This window comes from Mastigoproctus giganteus, chromosome 2 (assembly GCF_048544385.1).
Source record: "Mastigoproctus giganteus isolate SK-2022 chromosome 2, ASM4854438v1, whole genome shotgun sequence".
NCBI lineage: Eukaryota > Metazoa > Arthropoda > Arachnida > Uropygi > Thelyphonidae > Mastigoproctus > Mastigoproctus giganteus.
The window spans coordinates 476,637-499,604 of NC_143576.1; the positions used below are offsets into that span (position 1 = coordinate 476,637).

Genomic DNA, 22,968 nt, shown 5'->3' on the forward strand with positions numbered 1-22,968 from the left:
GCAAACAAACCCTTTCTCATATAAACTATCAACAGCTGCGTGCTGCTTATAAAGCACAATTTTTAGGTCATTATTTTCTATATTGAGTTGGATCCAAAACTGATTCTCATGTGGGAGTGGCAGTTTACTTTTCTGATATCGCATTGGCCCAAAAACTCCCAAAAGACTGCAGCATTTATACTGCAGAACTGCAAGTCGTTGTGTTAGCACTAAACCAAATCAACCATTCAAGTTTCCAAAACAGCATCATTTTCGCTGACTCCCGTAGTTCCGTGATGGCGATACAAAATATCAATTCTAACAAACATCCACTACAACAGCAAATTCAATACAGAATATCAAACCTCCTTGAACAACGTCGTTACATTAGATTTTGCTGAATCCCAAGTCATGTCTGAATACATGGTAATGAGCAAGCAGACAGAACTGGTAAAGAAGCCAACAACATCATTTCTGCATCAGGATATATCCCTTTTTCAGACTACAAACAAGTTATTCTTCACAGTGGGATACATCACTGGCAACAGCAATGGCAAGTATTAACCACTAACAAATTGCATCGGATTAAAAGATTACTCCAACCATGGAAATCCAGCATACAGAAAAATAGACACGATGAGGTAATACTTGCAAGGTTAAGAATAGGACACGCACATTTCAGCCACTCATCTTTTGCGAGGAAAAGATCCATTCCCTATGTCCTATCTGTTAGACAAGTAATCAGAACATGCACTGATTACTTGCCTAACTTTTGCAGATGAGTGCCAAAACTGCTTCAAAGGGTTAAAAAAAAAAAAAAAAAAAAAAACATCACTCCCTCACTCTCTCATTCTGGAAGATAGTAAAAATATAGCAGTTGTTTTTCAGTTCCTCAAGAAAATAATCAAATATGAAACCAAATATTATCTCTGAAGAAAGCTATAGTCACTCTGTGACTCTTGGAAACTATTAGCAGCAAAATACGAATTAGAACAAAACAGCTGTATAAAATCTTACAGGTGCATTTTAGCCGCAGTAGCTCTTTCACCAAGAATTCTTAAATCAATCAATCAGTCAATCTCTTTCTTGGTGATTCCCTTCTACTTCTGACTCTTCTTCCTCTCTCAGGTGGCGCCTCTGTAGCCAGGTGGGAAGGAGCAGCAGTGCATAACACACGCTTCTTGATTAGACCGGGGTTCGATCTTGTCCCCACCAAATACGGAGGATGCGGAAAGGTCAGGGAATGACCACTGCATATTCCCGGAGCAATATGGCCTTAGTTGCTAATGCTCCTAAAAACCAAACGACAACTCTCTCAGGACAATTCAGACATTTTTTTTTTTTTTTTTTTGGCTGGTGCAGCATTAGCCTCAAGCTTCCTTGTACCATATGGCTAATAATAATAATTTCCAAACTACAGGAAAGAACAAATTCAAATTGAAAAAAAAAAAAAAAAAAATCGTTGCAGGATAGATATGATGAAGTTCGCCTTCAGCCAGTAGGCGGTATTGTTGGAACGAACTTCCATCTTTTGTTGTTGTTGTTGTGGAAGGTAGCTTGAATAAATTCAAGGAAGAACTAAACAAAGAATTGGATGACCAATAGTAGTAATGAAGGAATGTGATGCAAGAGAGCAAGCGTATCAGCTTATGTAGCATCAGCCAAAAAAAAAAAAAAAAAAACCACCCGCTGGCTAAAGGCAAATTTCTGCACATCTATTCTACAATCGTCTTTCCTCAATTTTAATTTATGCTGTATGATTCCTTTCGCCTCAAAGATGGTACTTGTGCATATGTCCATTCCGATATTCCCTGTCAGAGACTTGGCAATTTGGAATCTACTCTCTTTCATCTTCTCTGGCTTAAAATCTCTCTACCTTATTGTGTAAAATTCTTCTGTTGTCTCTACCGTTCTCCCAACTCCACTAATCACTTGGAGCTCTTTGACTTCCTCTCTTTGCAACTTGACTTTCTCCAGTCCAACTTTCCTAACAGTGAGGTAATTTTCCTTGGTGATTTTAATGTTCACAACTCCAGCTGGCTTCCATTTTCTAGTCACACCGACCCAGCTGGTCGAAATGCTGAGGCTTTTGCAATTACTAATGACCTCGCACAGATTGTTCATTTACCTACAAGAATACCGGACAATCCTAATCATACAGCCAACACGCTTGATCTTTTTCTCACAAACAACCCTTCTAAGTACACGGTCGAATTGAGAGGTCCTTTAGGCACTTCAGATCACAACTTGGTGATTGTCTCTTCTCCAATGGAGCCTTTATCTCATGGCTGTTCCCAACCTCGTGTTTTTTGGCATTACAAGAATGCAAAATGGGATGACCTGCGAGATTTCTTTTCTACTTTTCCTTGGTTGGATTACTGTTTCAAAACTTCTGATGTCAACGTTTGCTCAGATCGTGTCAGTGAAATTATTCTTGCAGGAATGGAATCTTTTATCCCACACTCCACTTTAAAATCTTGTCCATTATCTAAACCTTGGTTTTCCAATAAATGTGTTAAGGCTGTTCAAGAGAAGAATGTTGCATATCGTAATTGGCTTGTTTCTAATTCTTCAGTTTCATTTTCTGCCTACACCAAAGCTCGCAACAATTATAAAGCAGTTATTAATCAGTCCAAACTAGAGTTTGAACAGGCTGAGTAGAAAACTTTCTTCTTGCCCTAATGGTAGCCAAGCATTCTGGTCCCTTCCCAAAGCTATTGGCTGCAACTTTTGCCCATCTCTGCTCCAACCTCTGTCCAAACCGGATGGTTCTGTTGTCACTTCAGCCGAGGATAAAGCTGACCTGCTAGCATTCCACATTTCTTCCAACTCATATATTAATGATCTTGGTAAAACACCTCCCACCATTCCCAACACGCTCCATTCAATGCTTCCTGTGGTCTTCCGTCAAAAGGATGTCAGAAGGAGTTTGACGAATCTTGATGCTAAGAAAGCTCCAGGTCCCGATGGTATTTCTCCACTTGTTCTCAAAACCTGTGCTCTTGAACTTACTCCTATTCTTTGCTGCCTTTTTTCACTTGCTTATTCCAAAGGTGTTTTTCCTTCTGCTTGGAAATTTGCTCATATCCAGCCAGTTCCTAAAAAGGGTTACAAATCCCTCCCATCCAATTATCATCCCATTGCAATTACTTCTATTCTTTCTAAAGTAATGGAGAAATCAATTAACCACCAACTCTTAAACTACCTAGAAACCTTCCGTCTGATCAACGATCACAGTTATGGATTCCATCAGTGTCGATCCACTGATGATGTTCTGGCTTATGTTACCCATTTATCGACTAATTCAATCGAAAGGGTAGGTGAAACACAAGTAGTTGCTCTTGACATCTCAAAGGCTTTCGATCGTATTTGGCATAAAGGTCTTCTAAACAATCTTCCATCTTATGGTTTGCCAACTGTTCTTAGTAATTGGTTATCCAGTTTTCTCTCTGATCGCTCACTGAGGGTGATGGTAGATGGCTCTCTGTCTCTTAACTTCTCCACTAATGCCAGTGTCCCCCAAGGTTCAGTTCTTTCCCCCACTCTTTTCCTCTTGAATATTAATGACCTTCTTCCATTGACTGGAAATCCTATCCATAGTTTTGCCGATGATAGCACATTGCATTCCACTTTCCACTTTGAGAAACCTTGCCCTGTTCAATCAGCTTCAACTTTTCGAAAATCTGCTACCAATTCCTTAAATGCCGATCTTCAGGTAATTTTCCAGTGGGGAAAAGAGAACTTAGTTGATTTCAACCCTTCTAAAACTCAGTCTTGTCTTATATCTAATGATGTGGTTACAAAGGAACTGGATGCAAAAAAATAATTTTGATATCATATATTTGGATTTCAGGAAAGCTTTTGACACTGTTGCGCATGAAAGACTATTGTACAAATTGGAGCAGAATGGTATTAAGGGTAAGTTGCCACAATGGATAAAAGGATGGTTAAGTGGGAGAAGACAGAGGGTGGTAATCAATGGGTGCTGCTCTTCGTGGACTAATGTTATTAGTGGTGTCCCACTGGGTTCGGTGTTGGGTCCACTGTTGTTTTGTATATTTATCAATGATATTGATGAAGGTATATCAGGCTTAATGTCGAAGTTTGCAGATGATACAAAGGTTGGCTGGGTTGTTAATGACAGTAATGGCAGTGTGCTACTGCAACAGGATGTAGATAATTTGGGCAGATGGGCTAAGAAGTGGCAACTGGAGTTTAACCTTGACAAATGCAAAGTACTGCATATGGGTAGAAGTAACCCCAGAGAAACGTACCAACTGTGTGGTACTATACTTAAGGTGGTAGAAAACGAAAAAGACCTGGGAGTAATTATGCAGGCAGATATGAAGTTTTCTGAGCAATGCAGACAAGCTGCCAGGGCAGGTCATGGGGTTTTGTCAATGATATATATAAGAATTTTGCTAGCAGGGAAAAGGAGGTGATTGTCCCTCTGTATAAGGCAATGGTCAGGCCACACCCTGAGTACTGCGTACAAGTCTGGAGGCCTCATTTTAGGAAGGATATAGACTGACTTGAGCGTGTACTGAGAAGGGCAACAAGATTGGTGAGGGGAATGAAGGGATCCTCTTACCAAGAGAGGCTTAAGTTCTGCAAATTGCAGTGGCTGGAGACTAGGCACCTGCGTGGTGATCTGATTGAGGTGTATAAGGCCTTGAATGGGTCGAGCACGCCGAATTCTGATGGGATCCTTCCACTTGTTCAGATTACAAACCTAAGGGGGCATAAATTCAAATTAAAAAAGGACAGATATAGAATAGATGTGCGGAAATTTGCCTTTAGCCTGCGGTTTTTGGTTAATTGCTGGAACAAACTTCCATCTGTCGTTGTGGAAGTTATAGGTTGAATAAATTTAAAGAGGAACTGGACAGGCATTTGGAGGGAATGGTGTGATTTTTTTTTTTTTTTTGGCTGATGCTGCATAAGCTCATACACATGCTTTCTTGCATCACATGCCACTACTACTACTATCTTGCAAAAAGGATTCTTCTTCTTCTATGCTTAACTTTAGTGACACTCCGATTTCTAGTCAAAATGATATACAGTGAAACTTCCCTTTAACGGACAGTCATGGGGAACGAAAATGTGTCCGTTAGAGAGAAGTGTCCGCTAACAAGAAGTCTGAGGGAGAAAAAAAAAAAGAAAGAAAGAATAAACGTTTAAAGTAAAATTAAATTAAATTATATACAGATTTTGCACAATATTTTTGTAAATAATATACATACAATTGTGCTATGCATATTATGACTTTATCTTAAGAAAAATACATGCAGTAATCACTTATTTTCTTCTGCACCTTCTTCCGGCTGATAATTTTGTTTTCAACATTTGTTGGGAGTGAAGAAACCATCAAAAGTCCTTCAGTATCTTCTTCAGCGGCAAAAAACATTTTTAAACGATTGATTTGTATGAGCGCTTCTTCTATTTTCATCGGTGGTTCGTCGTTAATATGTTCTTCGACAGAATGACCTCCTTCCATTTCTTCATCCTCATGAGGAACTTCTTGAAAAATATCGATGATAATGTCATTGACATCTTCTGTAGTGAGGTTTGAGTCTATATCTTTGTAGCCAGGGTCACTTGTAGCTGAAGTATCGTACATTATCAATAGATGTTGAAGTTCTTGTTCTTCTTGTTGCTCCACATTGCTGTTCACAACTTCAATTTTTGCGTTTGAGAAGCCAGACTTTACAAAACAGTTCACGACAGTTTGTTTTCTAATTGCGTTTACTGAAGAGGAAATCCATTGAATCGCATCTAGGATGCTGATTTTCTTTGCAAGGTCACTCGCACATTTTACATCGTTCATGTTTGCAATGAGATGTCTTAAAACACGTTTTCTGTAGTGAAGTTTAAAATTTTTTATTATCCCTTGATCCAAGGGCTGACACTCTGCAGATGTGTTTGGTGGCAGAAAAACGATTTGAATGTTGAACAATTCAATGTGCGGGTGAGATGCAGCATTATCCATGAAAAGAATAATTTTTCTGTTTTGACGAATCATGTTTTGGTTAAAGTGACTTATCCATTCGCTCATGATATCTCGTGTCATCCACGCTTTTTTATTAGACTTCCAGTCAACATTCAAAAGATTCAACTTTATGCCCTTGAAACAACAAGGGTTTTGTGGTTTTCCTATAACAAGAGTTTGTTCAAAATCTCCCAGCATATTTGTACACAATAGTACAGTCAAGCGTTCCTTAGAAATTTTTCCGCCCTGGCACTTTTCGTTTTTTAGACTCATTGTTTTTTCAGGAAGAGCTTTAAAAAACAACCCTGTTTCGACACAGTTTTAAATATTCTTAGCTTTAAAATCACGACATAAATCTTCCAATTTGATGGTTGACTCTGTTACAACCCCAATATCAACAGATCCAACTTCACCACTTACGGTTTCCCAAGAAATTTTATGCCGAGTTTTGAACTTGTCTAGCCATCCCACAGAAGCTTTGAACTCATTTACTCCCATAGGTTTCGCAACCTCCAAAGCCTTTTCCCTAATAATAATAGCCCTAATAATAGGCCCATTAATGGGATTTTTTTTGGCACATTCGCAACAAAACCATTCATACGTAACATTGTCGATTTGAAGTCCAACAGTTTTCGGGAATGATTTTTGAACCTGATCATTTCCGTGTTGCCAAAATTGTTTAAGCAGTTCATTTTTTTTTCTTTAGGATGTCGCTTACTTGCGTCTTTCCGATTTTGAATTTTGCAGCGAGATTGTGAACACTATTTTTTTGCCGATCATACACATTAATGAGTTCGACTTTATCTTTTAAAGTTAAATGTTTATGAGAAGACATTGTGCACTTCACACCACACTGAACAAAACTGAAAACTGAAACTGAAAAGACGAAAGGCTGACCATATCCCCCCCCCACCCCTGCACACGCCGAATTCATCAGAAGTTTTACACGTGCCTTAAAATTCTTGAAAAAGGGTTTAGAACCGCGATAAAACCTTGATAAAAATCAGAGAATCAGAAATATAAAATAAACACACGATTGAGGCAATACGTGGAAGAAAAGTTCCTAGAAAAAGGGCCATAAGCTCGCCCGCTGTCCATTATGGGGAGATCAAATTAAGTGCTAATCTAAACAAAACAGTGTAGATTGCCTGTCCGCGTCCGTTACAGAGAATGTTGGCTAGAAAGAAGCTGCAAACACATTAAAACCAGTAGAGGTGAGTTGGGGAATTTGAAAATGTCCGTTGTAAGAGAGATTTCCATCCGTTAGGAGAAGTTTCACTGTATCTCTTTTGGGGATTAACCTGACTTCTAATCTCTCTTGGCACAAGCACATTACAAATATTGCTTCCTCTGCATCTAAAAAACTTGGTTCTCTCTTTCGCTCTCGGCGTTACTTTTCTTCCAAACAGCTGCTCACTCTGTATAAATCAGAAATCCGCCCTGCCATGGAATATTGTTCCCGCATCTGGGATGGTGTCCCCAAAACCTCTTTCAGGCTTCTTGATTCCTTTCAGAAGAGGGCAGTTAGGTTAATTAATGACTCATCTCTAACAGAGTCTCTCCACTCGCTGTCTCATAGACGTACTGTTTCTTCTGCATGCTTCTTCTACAGATACTTTCATGGGCACTGTTCTGAATTGGCTTCTATAATTCCCGCTCTCTCTTTCAAAACAGTCCGAACATGTGCCGCCACCAGCCAGCATCCATTTACTGTCCAATTTCAAACTCAGTCCGAACATGTGCCGCCACCAGCCAGCATCCATTTACTGTCCAACTTCAAACTCACAGAACCAACTTTTCATTTTCCTCGTTTATTCATTCAACTGCCGTTTTCTTGAACAATCTTCCTTCATACGTATTTCTTGAAAATTACAGTCTACAGAAGTTCAAGTTCAATGTCAACAAATATCTTGTTTCGTCTTCTCAACCTCCAACCCAAGCACGGTACTAAGTACTATAGGTTCTAATACCTCTCATGTTTGGGGTTTACATAAAAAAATAAAATGCCCCTTCAGGTTTATAATCTGAGCAAACAGAAGAATCCCATCAGAATTCAGTGTGCTAAACCCATTCAAGGGTTTAGCACACTGAATACACCTCATATACACCTCATACACCTCAGTCAGATCACTTCAGGTGCCTAGTCTCCAGCCACTACAATTTGCAGAACTTAAGCCTTTCTTGGTAAGACCACCCCGTTGTTCCCATCACTAATCTTGTTGCCCTTCTCTGTATAAGGTGAAGCAACTCTACATCCTTCCTAAAATGAAGCCTTCGGACCTGTACACAGTACTCAAGGCGTGGCCTGACAATTGCCTTACACAAAAGGATAATCACCTCCTTTTCCTTACTAGCAAAATTCCTGTATATCATTGACAATACCCCATGACCATTAGACACTCATGCACACCTTCTCCATAGTAAGTCCTTTTTACGTCACTTAGGTGGCATTGAATGTGTAGAGTGGTTCTCTTCAAGACGCCTGGTCAGTGCAAAGAGGAAAAGACCAAACCCTCCAGCGCATGACAGCATGACGAAACAAATGGCCCTCAGTCCCCAGCAGCTTTCACTCTCCCTCTTACGGCAGCGAGAGGATCAGAGTGGAAGCAGAGGGTGCTAAGAATCTCTGGTAACGACCAGGCTGCCATGCACGGAAACTGAACTTGGACTATTACAATGTAAGATTGATCATCGGTGAACACAGGATATTAGAGCTGGAAAGGGAATTAGAAAATGTGAATTGGAGTATCTTCGGATCTGCTGAAACAAGAAGAAAAAGAAATAAATCACTTATAAGTTTATCAAGTGGGAAATCTGCTGTACACCAATAGAAACAGTGAAAGGAGCGAAGGTGGATTTGGATTTCTGGTAAATAAAGAAATAAAACACAACATTTTGCAATCCAAAAGTACATCACCAAGGGTGTCTAGACTACTACTCAGGATTTATAAGAGATACGAACTAAAGGTTATAATGATTTATGCACCAACATTAAGCCATGATGATGAAGAGGTTGAAGAAATGTACACCGAAATTGAGTGTCTTCTAGATGAGCAGAAAACCCACTACAGTATCATTGTGGGGGACTTCAATGCTAAGGTTGGATATAGACAAAACAGTGCAGAAAGGGGAACTATAGGAAATTTTGGAATTTGTGAAAGAAGTGAAAGACTTGTGGAATTTGCAGAATTTCGAGAAATGTCAGTAATGAACACTTTTTTCAAGAAAAGGGTGAACACAAAGTGGACATCTAAAGCCCAAATGGATTAACAACTAATGAAATCGACTTCATCCTCACTAACCGAAGATATATATTGTGAATGATGTTACTGTCCTGAACAAGTTAAATGTTGGAAGTGATCACAGAATGGTAAGATCCACACTTGATATCGATGTAAGAAAAGAAAGGAAAAAAACTGGCTCGAGTAGATAATACGAAGGCCTTTGAGATAACAGAAGAGGAGAAAAGGCAGTATGCACTGGAACTTAAGAAAAAGTTTGAGCTTCTGCAGACTGCTCAGGACCAAGATATCGACGAGGAATATTACAACTTTCTGAAAGTGATAAAGCCCAAGAAACCTATAGGGAAAAAGAAATCCAAAGAAGAAAAAATTAGTCAAGAAACACTTGTCATGATGAACTGAAGACGACAAATGAAAAGCAAGAAAAACACTGACAGGAAGAAAATTGAGTATACTGAGTTATGCAAAGCCATTAGAAAGAGACTCAGAGAGGATGTAAGAAGATTTAACACAAGAAAAGTAAAACAAAGGACTTAAATCAGCAGCCATGAGCAGAAAGATAAATGATACTGAAACAAGAATAGTGATGGTGTACTTATAAATAGCAGAGAAAGCATAATTCAAATAGCTGAAGATTACTATAGAGAATTATACAAGGAGCGAGGGAATGATGCCAGCAGTGAGGAAGTTGGATTGCAAATTAGTAACACATACGAAGTATCCGATATCCTTCCTCACGAGGTAGAACATGTATTGAAGAAAATGAAGAATCAGAAAGCCCCGGGGGAAGATGAAGTTACTGTAGAGTTGTTAAAATTGGGAGAAAAAGACGTGACACAAAAACTGGCAAGACTCTTCACAAAATGCATTAGAAAAGGTGTGATGCCTATAGAGTGGAATAATGCAATCAGAGTTTTGCTGCATAAGAGAGGACACAAATCAGAAATTGGAAATTATAGTCCAGTTAACTTGTTATCCCACATCTACAAGTTGTTCACAAGGATCATTACTAACAGATTAGAAAGAATACTTGATGAGAATCAACCGAAAGAGCAAGCTGGCTTTAGGACAGGATTCCCAACTATGGATCACCTTCACATAATATCACAGCTAATGGAGAAAGCAAATGAATATAAAACACCATTATGCCTGGCATTTTTGGATTACGAAAAGACATTTGACTCCATACAGCATAAGGAAATGTTTCCGGTACTAGAAAGACAAGGCATAGATACTCCATATATTATGATTTTGTAGAAAATATATGAGAACGCTACCTCCTTTATTAAACTAGACAAAGACAGTAGCAAATTTAACATTGAGAAAGGAGTTCGACAAAGGGAGACAATATCCCCAAAGTTGTTTACTGCTGCCCTTGAGGAAGCTTTCAGAAGATTAGACTGGTCGCAGAACGGAGCCAATGTGAATGGAGAATACCTAAACCGTTTACGATTTGCAGATGACATTATGGTCATAAGCCTGATCCCAAAGAATTAGAGGAAAATCTTAATCAGTTATGCAGAGTTAGTAAGGATTTTGGACTAAAGATGAATATGGCTAAAACAAAAGTAATGATGAACAAATATGCCACAGAAAGGGATATAATGATTGAAGCAGTAGTAATTGAAAAGGTGGAGTCATATACTTATCTTAGAAAAGTCATTAGCTGTAATAATGATAAATGGCTGGAACTCAAGAGAAGAATAAATTTTGGATGGATAGCATTCAGGAAATATAGTCACATACTAAAGAGCAATATCCCAATTTGTCTGAAACATAAAATAATATACCAGTGTATACTCCCCACCATGACTTATGGAAGTGAAACTTGTGCAATTGCCAAAAGAATTGAAGAGAAGCTGAGAAGTACACAGCGAAGAATGGAACGAATTATACTGGGAATCAGACTGTTAAATAAGAAGAGAAACACATGGAGGTGTCTCCGTAGCCAGGTGGGAAGGAGCAGCAGTGCGTAGCACACGCTTCTTGATTAGGCAGCAAACTTAAATAAAGAACATTCTTATCAAAACTAAAGAACTAAAATGGTCTTGGGAAAGACACAAAGCTCAAAAATGTGATGACATATGGACTAAGAAAATAACAGAATGGTACCCAAGATTAGTTAGAAGAAAACCTGGAAGACAATGACAGAAATGGACAGATGAAATTCATGAGTTTGTGGGTAGTAAATGGATGGCCATTGCACAAAACAGAAGGAACTGGAAAGTTGCTGGAGAGGCCTTCATCCTGCAGTGGATTGAAATTGGCTGGTGATGACCCCATGATCTGCTTGGCAGCCTGTCTGCATCACTCAGATAACTGCACAATTACTCCCAGATCTTTTTCATTTTCTACCACCATAAGCATAGTACCACACAGTTGATTTGTTTCTCTGGGGCTATTTCTACCCATATGTAGTACAGGCAACCTCCCCATATAACACAGTACTTCTACAACACGGTTTCACTCTAACACGATTGATAAATTGCGGCAAACCTCACATAACACGGTTAGAGAATTTCGGTAAACTTGCATAGCGGTATTTATTAGTTTGTGCAGGGGGGGGAACCCCGCTATTATGTTGGACGTCGTTTTTCAACATTTCTACTCTTTTTGAATCCCTGCTGTTGACTCGTGAATGGTGAAAACTCCTGAAAAAAAAAAATTGAGAAATTCATGTATTTTATTTTATTGGGAAATTACAATGTTACGTTGTGTTACGTTCTGAGCTATTGAATTTGTGCTTTTTGAACTTGTGGAAAGTTCTAGATTTTAATGTTTTATTACTATTGGATAGCGCACCATCCAAAAGATATAAGTCATCCAAACGTTGGAAGTTATGTTCCTACCACAACAGTTGTACTAGGTTAATACAACTTCTTTCAATCAGCCATTAGATCAAGGCATTATATTCATATTTAAAACTCATTACATCATAAAATCGTTACAATGAAAAAAATTGATTCTGAATCTATTGAAGTAATGGGGGCATGTTAACATTTCTCAATTGTGGACTGTATCAGAATTATAGCTTTATCACTGAAAGAAGTAAAACTGCTTACAGGTGCATGTTGGAAAAATGTATGGCCAGAGTCAATTCATTGAGGAAATATGGTCCAACCGGCAGAAAATGGAATTGGTGCGATAGTAGAACTTTCTACATTGGTAGTAGAGGAAGGTTTTGATGATATCACTATTGAAACCCTCGTGGGTAGCACAGTTGATAGAATCACCTTCCTCCCAACACCAGGTGGAAAGAGGAATTTTTATGGATCTTTTTCACGTGGATGAGTTACTCAGGCTTGAGTTAGGCAAGTGTAGCATGATTTTTCCCCCCCAGAAACTCGGGTTTTTCTTCTAACAAAACCGAAAATTGACCTCAGGACACATGCAATTTATAGACAATATACGCAGAGTTACAGGGCATTAGTCACCGATGCTCCTAAAAAAATATAAAATGATACGATTACTGAAGACGTTCAAGAATTACTGGTAGAAAAAAGAGGCTGGTGAAGTGGAACTAAAAAACATACGGGTAGGCATAAAGTTAGCCAAGCAATTAGAATATTATTTTTTGAATTCAGATACTTGAATGAAAGGAGACCAAAGTTCAAAAGGAGCCACAAAAATGCTTAGTTCCATACCACACACACACACACACACACACACACACACACACACACACACACACACACACACACACACACACACACACACACAGATTTATCAAGCAAAAGCTTCGTTTTTAAAAAAACGAAGATACACGAAATCTAGAATGATGTATTTTTATTAGTTCTGTTAACATTTTGTTAAAGAAATAGTGGAACCCCCATTTTTGTACTTTTTCTTAGTCCCGTATAAGACAGTTTCACACAATATGACATTTTATAGGAACATAACTACTGTGTTATATGAGAGTTACCTGTACTTTGCATTTGTCAATGTTAAACTTCAGTTGCCAATTCTCAGCCCATCTGCCAAATTATCTAGATCTTGTTGCAGTAGCACTCTGCCATTATTGTCATTAACAACCCTGCAATCTTTGTATCATCTGCAAAATTCGACATTAAGCCTGTGATATACCTTCATCGATATCTTTGATAAATATATATAACAACAGTGGGCCCAACACCAAACCTTGGGGGACTCCACTAATAACATTAGTCCACAAAGGGCAGTGTCCATTGCTTACCACTCTGTCTTTTCCCACTCAACTACCATTTTATCCATTGTAGCAATTTACCCTTAATACCATACTGCTCCAATTTATACAGCATTCTTCCATGTGTAACAGTGTCAAAAGCTTTCCTGAAATCCAAGCATGATATCAGAATTATTTTTTGCATCCAGTTCCTTTGTAATCACAACATAGTATCCAATCAAATTTGTCAGACAAGACTTTCCATTAACAAACCTATGCTGTGTCTGAATTATTACTGGTCTTGTCTGGATGATCCTGCAAAGATTTCTCATAATCTGCATTCTCTTTCCTAATCTCCTTTGTGACTTGATTACAGACTAGCTTATATCTGCGATAGGTTTCTGTGTTGCCTGATAATTTATATGCATCCCTTGCATTTTTGTTCTCTGCCACGAGTCTCGTTAGTTTATCTGACATCCATTTAGGCCTATACCTTCAACAATATTTCTTAATCGGTATGAAAAGCCTAGTAGCTTCTACGCTTAGTTCCTTGAATGCTTTCCACTTAGAATTTACTATTGGTAACATCATTAATTTGTCCCACTGTACAGAATTTAAAAACTATCTGAGACGACTGTAGTCATCCTTACGGAAGTAAAAACCCTTCCATTCTCCCCGATACTGATTTTATCTTGAAGTAAATCCCACATCAGTACACTGATCATTGCTACCTAGTGGTTCCTTTATCTGCAAATTTTTAATGCACGAATAATCACTGCTGATAACCAGATCAAGAGTATTACACTCTCTGGTTGCCTCTCAGACATGCTGCTGCAGAAAACAATCATCCATTGAATCCACAAAATTCTTGCTAATGTGCAAGTGACTAATCCACAAGTTCCAGTCAATATCTGGGAAGTTAAAATCCCCCATTATAACACAGTCTGATTTACTAGCCCATTCTGTTTAACAGGTGATATGAGAACTGTTTTTTGACCTGCAAAAATTTCAACAGAGTAAATCTGATTGGTCACAATAAATGCATTACAGAAGGAAACACAAGAGACACACTACTACTACTAATTTGTGGAGAGCTCTCACTAGTAGTGTGATTAGAGCATGTGACACTTTTTTCTTGACCAGTACAATATCTCGAGTTCTAGTGAACTCACTTACAAAATTCAAATGTCATTCAGTTGAATTTTGTCGAACTGCAGTAGAAAAACACAATGAAACAAACAAACAAAAGAAAAATGCACGCGTGTACCTTGTATGCACAAAAGATGTTTTATTTTATGTGAAAACATCCTTGGTTTGGAAGAGGTTAGCGAAATCCAAGCCAATAGCCTAATTACCCTTTTGATTGTAGCCATTTGTTGAATAGTATGATTGCAACACAATACAAGTATTTGTATTGTTGCACATATACTTTACTTCAACTACAAGATCGGGTACCATAATCAATGCTCTTTTCCAGAGACATTTAGATACGTTTCAGTCGCAAGTATACATCTGTTACTTTAGTTCTCACAAATCCATTGTAGGTACCCCTAAGGATGTTAACAAAATCATTCACCGTGTGTGCTCAGCACACCACTTTTTTTTTTTTTTTTTTGGCTGATGTTTTATAAGCTTGCTTTCTTGCATCATTTGCCCTTACTAATACTAAATGTCAAGAGCAACTGCTTGAATTTTACCATTAATCAACACTGACAGAATCCATTTAGCAATAATTGTTGAGATGAAAGGTAGTCGTACAGTTGGTGGTAGATGGATTTCTCTGTTACTTTGCAAAGATTAGAGATAAGTGCTATAAGGTGATAATTGGATGGTTGAGATTTTCATCCTTATTAGAGACTGGTTGGATATAAGCAAATTTCCAAGAAGGATAAACACCAGAAAATAATAACATAAATCAGCAACACAGTACAGGAACAAGTGGAGAAATGCTGTAAGGACCTGGATTTTCCTTGGCAACAAGATTGTTCAGAATTCTTCTAATGGCTTTCCATGAGAAACCACAAGGGAAATTAAGTGGAGTGTATTGGGTATAGTAGGAGGAGGTTTACCAGGATCATTAATAAAATTTAGAAGAAAAACAGGATGTGCTAGTAAATCAGCTTTAGCTGAGGATGCAATAGAACCATCAGGATTAAATGGGGTGGGGGAGTGTAGATGAGAAGAAGTTGTGCCCAATAGCTTTGGCAAGAGAGAAGAATGCTCAACTACCATTTGGACATGTAGCAGGTTTTCTACTCCTATCTTATTCAAAATCAAGTTTTACATTTATTATGACTGAAAATAAAGCTTTATTTTCAGTGAAAATTAAGCTGGAGATATGGGTGCAAGCCATTTGCATTATGCAAGATACTTATTTTGAACAGCCTTAATGCATTTATTGGAAAACCAAGATTTAAATAAAGAATGAGATTTTAAGATGGAATGTGGTATAAAGCATTTCATTCCTATAAGAATAATTTTGCAGGCATTAGCATTAGTTGAGGCATATGATGCAAGAAAGCAAGCTTATACAGCACATCCGCACATCTATTCTACAACTGTCTTTTCTCAATTTGAATCTATGCCACCTCAGATTCTTAGTCTGAGCAGAGCTCACTCCTGTGCATCAGACAACACAGAGGCAACCTCCAAGGCAGAATGTGCTGGTCCCAAAGGAACTTGTTATTGTTGGCAACTCTATTGTCAGGTAGACGGGGAATATACTATGCAAGAAGGATAGGTGGAACAAGACTAGGGTATGTCTGCCAGGGGCAAAAGTTGATGATGTTGTAGAGAAGATATCATCTTTTAAGGGCACAAAAGGTGATATTGTTGTACACATTAGAACTAATGACATTAAGAGTAAGAGATCTGCAGATTTACTCAAGTACAGGTCAGTGATGAAAAAAATTTGCGAGTTAGTTTTGAATGTGAAAGTGTCTGCAATTCTGCCCAGACACGATAGGAGGGAGCAGGTGAGAACACTGCAGTCTAGAAAAATTAATATCAAATCACATTAATTGCTTTAAGATAATTTATTTATTACTCATTTATGAGTATTGTGTCTAATTTATGTGAATTTTTATTTTATTTATTTTTTTTTTGTAAGTCTTTCTTCAAATTACAAAACTTGAAGAAAACATTTTTGAAGATTTATAAATTATTTATTCTATTATAAATTAAGTTTACAAAATACTGCCCTGTTTCATTACATTTTTCTTATAGCAGTTTTATGAAGATGGAGCTAGGATAGAAGCAGCATTTCGAAAGTATTTTCACAGAGCTAGTTCTTCTCAGCAGGCTGATAGTTATGAAATTTTAATATGCCATGCCAATGTTATCCGCTATTTTGTTTGCAGGTAAAATTCCATTTACTTGTAATTATAATATCCATAAATAAAAATAATGAGAATAATTAGAGTATTTAATTTTTTCCCAGCAGAGGTGGCCCTACCACTTGTTACAATTACAGTGGCACCTGGTGTGACAAAACTCTAAATGTTAATTTTTATTTCAGAAAATAATATTTTTGATGCCAGGTTTTTGAGGTTCTGTTGTATTTGTTTACAAGAAGTAAACAAATACAATAGAACCTCAAAAATCTGGCATCTTTGAAAAGCAGCACAAATCAAATTTTTGAAATTAGTTTTTTTAAGTTTTACATATAGCTTAACTGTTCAGAAGTAGTTCATTATTTTTATTAGATAATTCAATAACTCTGATCCCTATAATCTCCATAGAATAGTAGTCACCAGTATTAAGCCAGAACGTTAACCCATACTGCCAGATTGATTCAGTGGATAACATACTTGCCTAAAAAATAAAGGTCGAGGGTTTGAATACCGCCTTCAGTACAGGGCCTTGCAAAGGTACTTTGGGGCCCGGATGCAAAAGAGGTTAAGGGGGCTCGTTTAATTATGTTGAGACTCTGATGGCTCCCTTGATTGAACCCCTAGATCGGAAGGCCCCTAGGTGCAGTGCATCCAATGCACACACCATTTGCACGACCCTTCTTCAATATAGGCATTCAGTATATTTTTTTTTAATATGAGATATAAATAATGCAGTGATTTCAGGAATCAAATCACCTTAAAGACTAAATGCATAGAGTAGTATATGTACTATTAAGCATTATACTTAAACTTGTATTGAATGTCTCGCAAATTAAATTATTTGACACATACATAGTAACAATGACATACAGTCTAGGAAATATGTCAAGCAGATAAATTGGTGTTTCAGGAATTATTAATGGAACATAATACTTAAATTTGACACCTGTGATGTTTTTTTAAAGTCTAGCCAGCCTATTTTTCCTCTGCCCTTGTACTATCGACTACTCTCAGAGAAATATTCATAAAGTGCAGGTTTTTTTAAAAATTCTGTAGTTTTGATTACTGAATTTTTGAAGTTGTATTAAACTTTTATTAAATGTAATTTTTAAAATGAATTTTTAGTCGAAACACGTTTCTTTATATCTGTTATTTCTGAAGAGGCTAATTTATTACATCTACAGAGGTGTTCGAAATTGTAAACATAAAATATAAAACACTGCCATGATCAAGTTTGTTAAACTGTTAAGCATATTAAAAATGTGAACTTTGGCATTGTGCATATAGCATTAGTAGAGGCATTTGATGCAAGAAAGCAAGCTTATGCAGCATCAGCCAAAAAAAAAAAAAATAAAGTAAAATAAATAAATAACAAATAACCACTTCCACTTCACCCCTCTGTTCGTTCGAAATACCTGTCCAGCTGAGCCTTAAACTTATTTAGGCTATCAACTTCCACGACAAGGGATGGAAGTCTGTTCCACCTACCAACCACCCGCTGGCCAAAGGCAAATTTCCGCACATCTATCCTACATCTGTCTTTCCTCAATTTGAATTTATGCCCTCTCAGGTGATAATTATGAGCAAGAGGAAGAATCCCATCAGCATTGAGCATGCATGCTCAAACCATTCAAGGCTTTGTACACCTCTATCAGATCACCTTGCTGGTGCCTAGTCTCCAGACACTGTAATTCGCAAAACTTAAGCCTTTCTTCGTAAGAGCGCCCCTTTGTTCCATTCACTAATCTTGTTGCCCTTCTCTGTACTCGTTCCAGCAGCTCTACATCCTTCTTGAAATGAGGCCTCCAGGCCTGTGTACAGTACTCTAGGTGTGGCCTGACCATTGCCTTATACAAGGGAATAATCACCTCCTTATCCCTGCTAGAAAAATTCCTATATATCATTGACAATACACCATGAACTATTCTTGCAGCCCGTCTGCACTGCTCAGAGAATTTCATATCTGCCTGCACAACCACCCCCAGGTCCCTTTCATTCTCTACCACTGTCAGTGTAGTACCACAGAGTTGATACGTTGCTCTGGGGTTGCCGTTTCCCATATGTAGTACTTTACATTTGTCAATGTTAAACTTCATTTGCCACCTCTCAGCCCATCTGCTCAACCTTTCCAGATCCTGTTGCAGCAGCATAGTGTCAGTAGTGTCCTTAACAACCCTGCCAACCTTCGTATTGTCTGCAAACTTGGACATTAAGCCCGATATACCATCATCAATATCATTTATAAATACAGAAAACAATAAAGGACCCAATACTCCACTAATGTTATTAGTAGAGTCCCAACCCTGAGGGACTCCACTAATAATATTAGTCCACGATGACCAGTGTCCATTGATTACCACTCTCTGTCTTCTCCCCCTCAACCACCCCTTTATCCATAGCAGCAATTTGCCTCCAATTTGTGCAGCTGTCTTCCATGTGCAACAGTATCAAAAGCCTTTCTAAGATCCAAGTATTTAATATCAAAGTTATTCCCTGCATCCAGTTCTTTTGTGACTGCATCATAGTATCCAATCAAATTGGTCAGGCAAGACTTCCCCTTAACAAAACCATTCTGTGTCCGAGCTATAACTGAAGTCTTGTCTAGATGATCCTGCAGTGCTTCTTTTACCAGTGCCTCCATTAATTTTCCGGGAACAGAAGTTAAACTCACAGGTCTATAATTACTTGCGTCAGCCTTTGATCCTCCCTTGTGAATTGGGGTCACATTTGCACATCTCCAGTCCATGGGTACCTCCCCTGAGTCCAAGGAAGCTCTCATAATTATGGCTAAGGGTTTGCTTACTTCCTTTGCTGCCTACTTTAATATAACTGGATAGATCCCATCCACCCCAGGTGCCTTTCTTGTGTTTATCTTCAACAATTTCTCCTCCACTTTACTCTCAGCTATTACAAGATTCTCTAGCTTACTGCTAGAGTTGAATACACCTCTGGAATTCCCCTCGCTGAATAACTCCTCATGTGTGAATGTCGATGCAAAATATTCATTTAGTTTGTTAGCTACCTGAGCAGGGTCATCAACAGTTGACCCATCGATACCAAGTGGACCAATCTGATTCATCCCCTTCCTTCTAGAGTTTACATAAGTAAAGAACTCTTTGCTGTTTTTCTTCTCATCCCTTGCCAAGGATCTCTCGTAACCTGCCTTCGCCTGCCTAACCTCCTTTGTAATTTGGTTACAGATCAACTTGTATCTATCATAGACTTCTGTGTCACGTGTTAATTTGTATGTATCCCATGCATTTTTCTTCTCTGCCATATGCCTCATTAGTTCATCTGACATCCATTTAGGCCTAAATCTTGAACAATATTTCTTATTTGGTATGTAAAGCCTAGTAGCTTCCAAGATAAGTTCTTTGAATGCTTCCCATTTTGAATTTGCTGTTGGTAACATCATCAGTTGATCCCACTGTATAGAATTTAAATACTGTCTCAGTCCATCGTAGTCACCTTTACGAAAGCAATGCCCCTTCCCTTTACCCCTGATGGTAGTTACCTCTTTGAGTAAATCCCATTTCAGCACACTGTGATCACTTCCACCTAGTGTTTCCTCTATCTGTAGATTCTTAATGCATGAAGAATTGGCCCCGGGTGCCAAGCGATTGTGACTAAGCGATTTCTCAGTACTTCCAGTGCGATTTCCAGAAAGCGATTTACAGTTCCTTTTTGTTCTTATCGTTGAAAAATCTATTCATTTTATAACAGCTCTCGTAACAAAAGTCCCTGTACAGAGCAAGGAAGGAAAGCCACCTTTCTTTTTTCTCATAGTATATTACTAATACCTACTAATCTTCGCTTGGTCACACCAGGCACTGCTCCTGCCTCCCCGTGGCGGGGCCGGAAATCTTGGCAGAAAAGTCTCTCTGCCAAGGGCTAAAAGGAGCAAAGATGGACTATACCAATACTGACTCTTGCGGGATCAATGCGCCATCACATTCTAGAGAGCAGGAAGATTATACCCCTTCCATTGCTAAGAGACAAAAGAAGGATATAGACCAGAATATCTGGCCTCATTTCCTCATAATACATTCTTTTACTGACCAGCCAGTCAGCAAACTTTCTCCTTTTCTGATCCAGAAAAGTTTAGAGAATGTCGCTGACTCACCAAAAATGGTTCGCAGACTAAAATCAGGTGACCTGCTTGTTGAAACAACACAATCCAAACATTCTGACAAGCTACTTAAATTGAAAACACTTGGAGGAACTCCCATAGAAGCGTCACCTCATGCCACCTTAAACTACTCAAAAGGAGTTGTAACAGAATGGGATCTCCTACATGTATCCGAGGAAGAAATTAAACAAGAACTTTCAGAACAAAATGTTATTCAGGTAAAAAGAATACTAATCAAAAAGGATGGTTCACTACTTCCAACCAGAAACATTATACTAACTTTCAACTTGCCAAATCCACCAACATCTGTAAAAGCCGCATACTTGAATTGCCATGTCCGACCGTATATACCGAACCCAATCAGATGTTATAAATGTCAAAAATTTGGGCATTCACAGACAGTATGTCGAGGGACTGCTGTATGTGCTTCCTGTGGATCTAAAGACCATATCCATACCGAATGTTCTGCACAAACCTTGCAGTGTCCAAACTGCAGAGGCAACCATTCTGCTTACTCCAAAGACTGTGAAACATGGAAAAAAGAAAAAATGATTCAGAAGTATAAAACCGAGCACAAAGTTTCCTACCCTGAGGCAAAGAAACAAATATCACCAATTACAATAACATGCTCATATGCAGCAACTGTCCAACAGCATAAACAGATAACTGCTGTTACCACCACTACCACTTCAGTTCAAACCAACGTTACAGTCCCACCAAACATCTCTATTTCTGATTGGGCTCGCTCAATCCTAGCTCCATCAGCAATATCATCTTCAACCTCAACTTCTAATCAAGCCATAAATACACCTGTTACAATTCTGCCAACAATGCCGTCTATGTCACGGCCAATCATGAATACTAAAAACATAGATGAAGATGACAAACTCCCTGCCCATGATCATATGGATACATGTGAAAAAGAAGCCCCAGAAGAACCAATCTTAGAGATACATGCTGAGGAAGAGATGGAAGTTCGCCCAATCTTCCCCAGAAAAGAGAAAAAGCCTGAGCGATCCAAGCAGACCCCCACTCGTAAAAAGTCAGAGACAAATACAAATACAAAGCCAATATAATGCGCACAATAATACAGTGGAATTGTCGAGGTTTTCGCAGAAATCTGGATGACATTCGCAATCTAGTTGATAAATATCACCCGGTAGGCATCTGCCTTCAAGAAACTAACCTCACACCACAAATAAATGCAGCAGTAAACCACTACGGTACCTATAGACAAGACCGAAGATTTTCCGGAGGAGCTCATGGTGGAGTTGCAATCTTAATCGATTCCAAAATTCCGTGTAAACGCCTCCAACTACAAACTCTTTTGGAAGCAGTTGCAGTTCGAGTCTCAATACATTTTACTTTCTCACTGGTCTCACTCTACCTTCCCCCAAATCAAGAATTTTCATTTTCAGATTTGGAAGCGTTAGTAGCCCAGCTTCCACCTCCGGTCTGTATTATGGGAGATTTAAATAGTCACCATCCCATGTGGGGATCCCGTCATCAAGACAAACGTGGTAAATTGATTGAGAAATTACTGGAAGAGCAAAATCTCTCTCTCCTTAATACTGGTATTGAGACATACATCCATTTGCCCACTGGAACAGCCACTGAATAGCGACCATTTTCCTGTGATCTGCAAAATACTAACAAATGATGTTGCACATCACGATGGCCAAAAAAGATGGAGATTCCATAAAGCTGACTGGACTAAATATAAAACAATTGCAGCAATAGATGAACAAATAATCACCACTCAGCCCATAGACAATGCTACAGCTCATGTCACAAACCAAATTTTAATAGCAGCTGAAGCTACAGTTCCTAGGTCATCCGGAAAATGCCATAAACATAACACAGCATGGTGGACTGAAGAATGCAGTATAGCCAAAAGAGAGAAGAACAAAGCTTGGAATCTCTTCCGAAAATATCCCATTTTCATCAATCTCATAAATTTCAAAAAAGCCAGAGCCAAAGCTAGATATCTCCAGCGTAAAAGTAGAAAGGAATCATGGATACGTTTCGCCTCCACAATTAATAAAAATACAGATACCCGTGTCATATGGAACAAAATCAGAAAACTAAATGGGAAATTTCTTTCAGTTCCAACTCCACTAATAATCTGGAATGGACAGGAGATAACCAACCCCAAG

The 22,968-nt window shown here is 38.4% G+C and overlaps 1 protein-coding gene across 2 annotated transcripts in view; it reads left to right on the plus strand.

Moving 5' to 3' along the window:
* The window catches only part of Pgam5 (Phosphoglycerate mutase 5), a 99,013-nt gene that overhangs the window by 49,312 nt on the left and 26,733 nt on the right, over positions 1–22,968 (plus strand). The window contains exon 4 of one of the 2 annotated variants that reach the window (XM_090390330.1): positions 16,577–16,710. In XM_090390330.1, coding sequence (XP_090246456.1) covers positions 16,577–16,710 — 134 coding nt within the window. The remainder of the gene's footprint in view (positions 1–16,576; positions 16,711–22,968) is intronic. The other variant, XM_090390331.1, reaches the window with a different exon arrangement.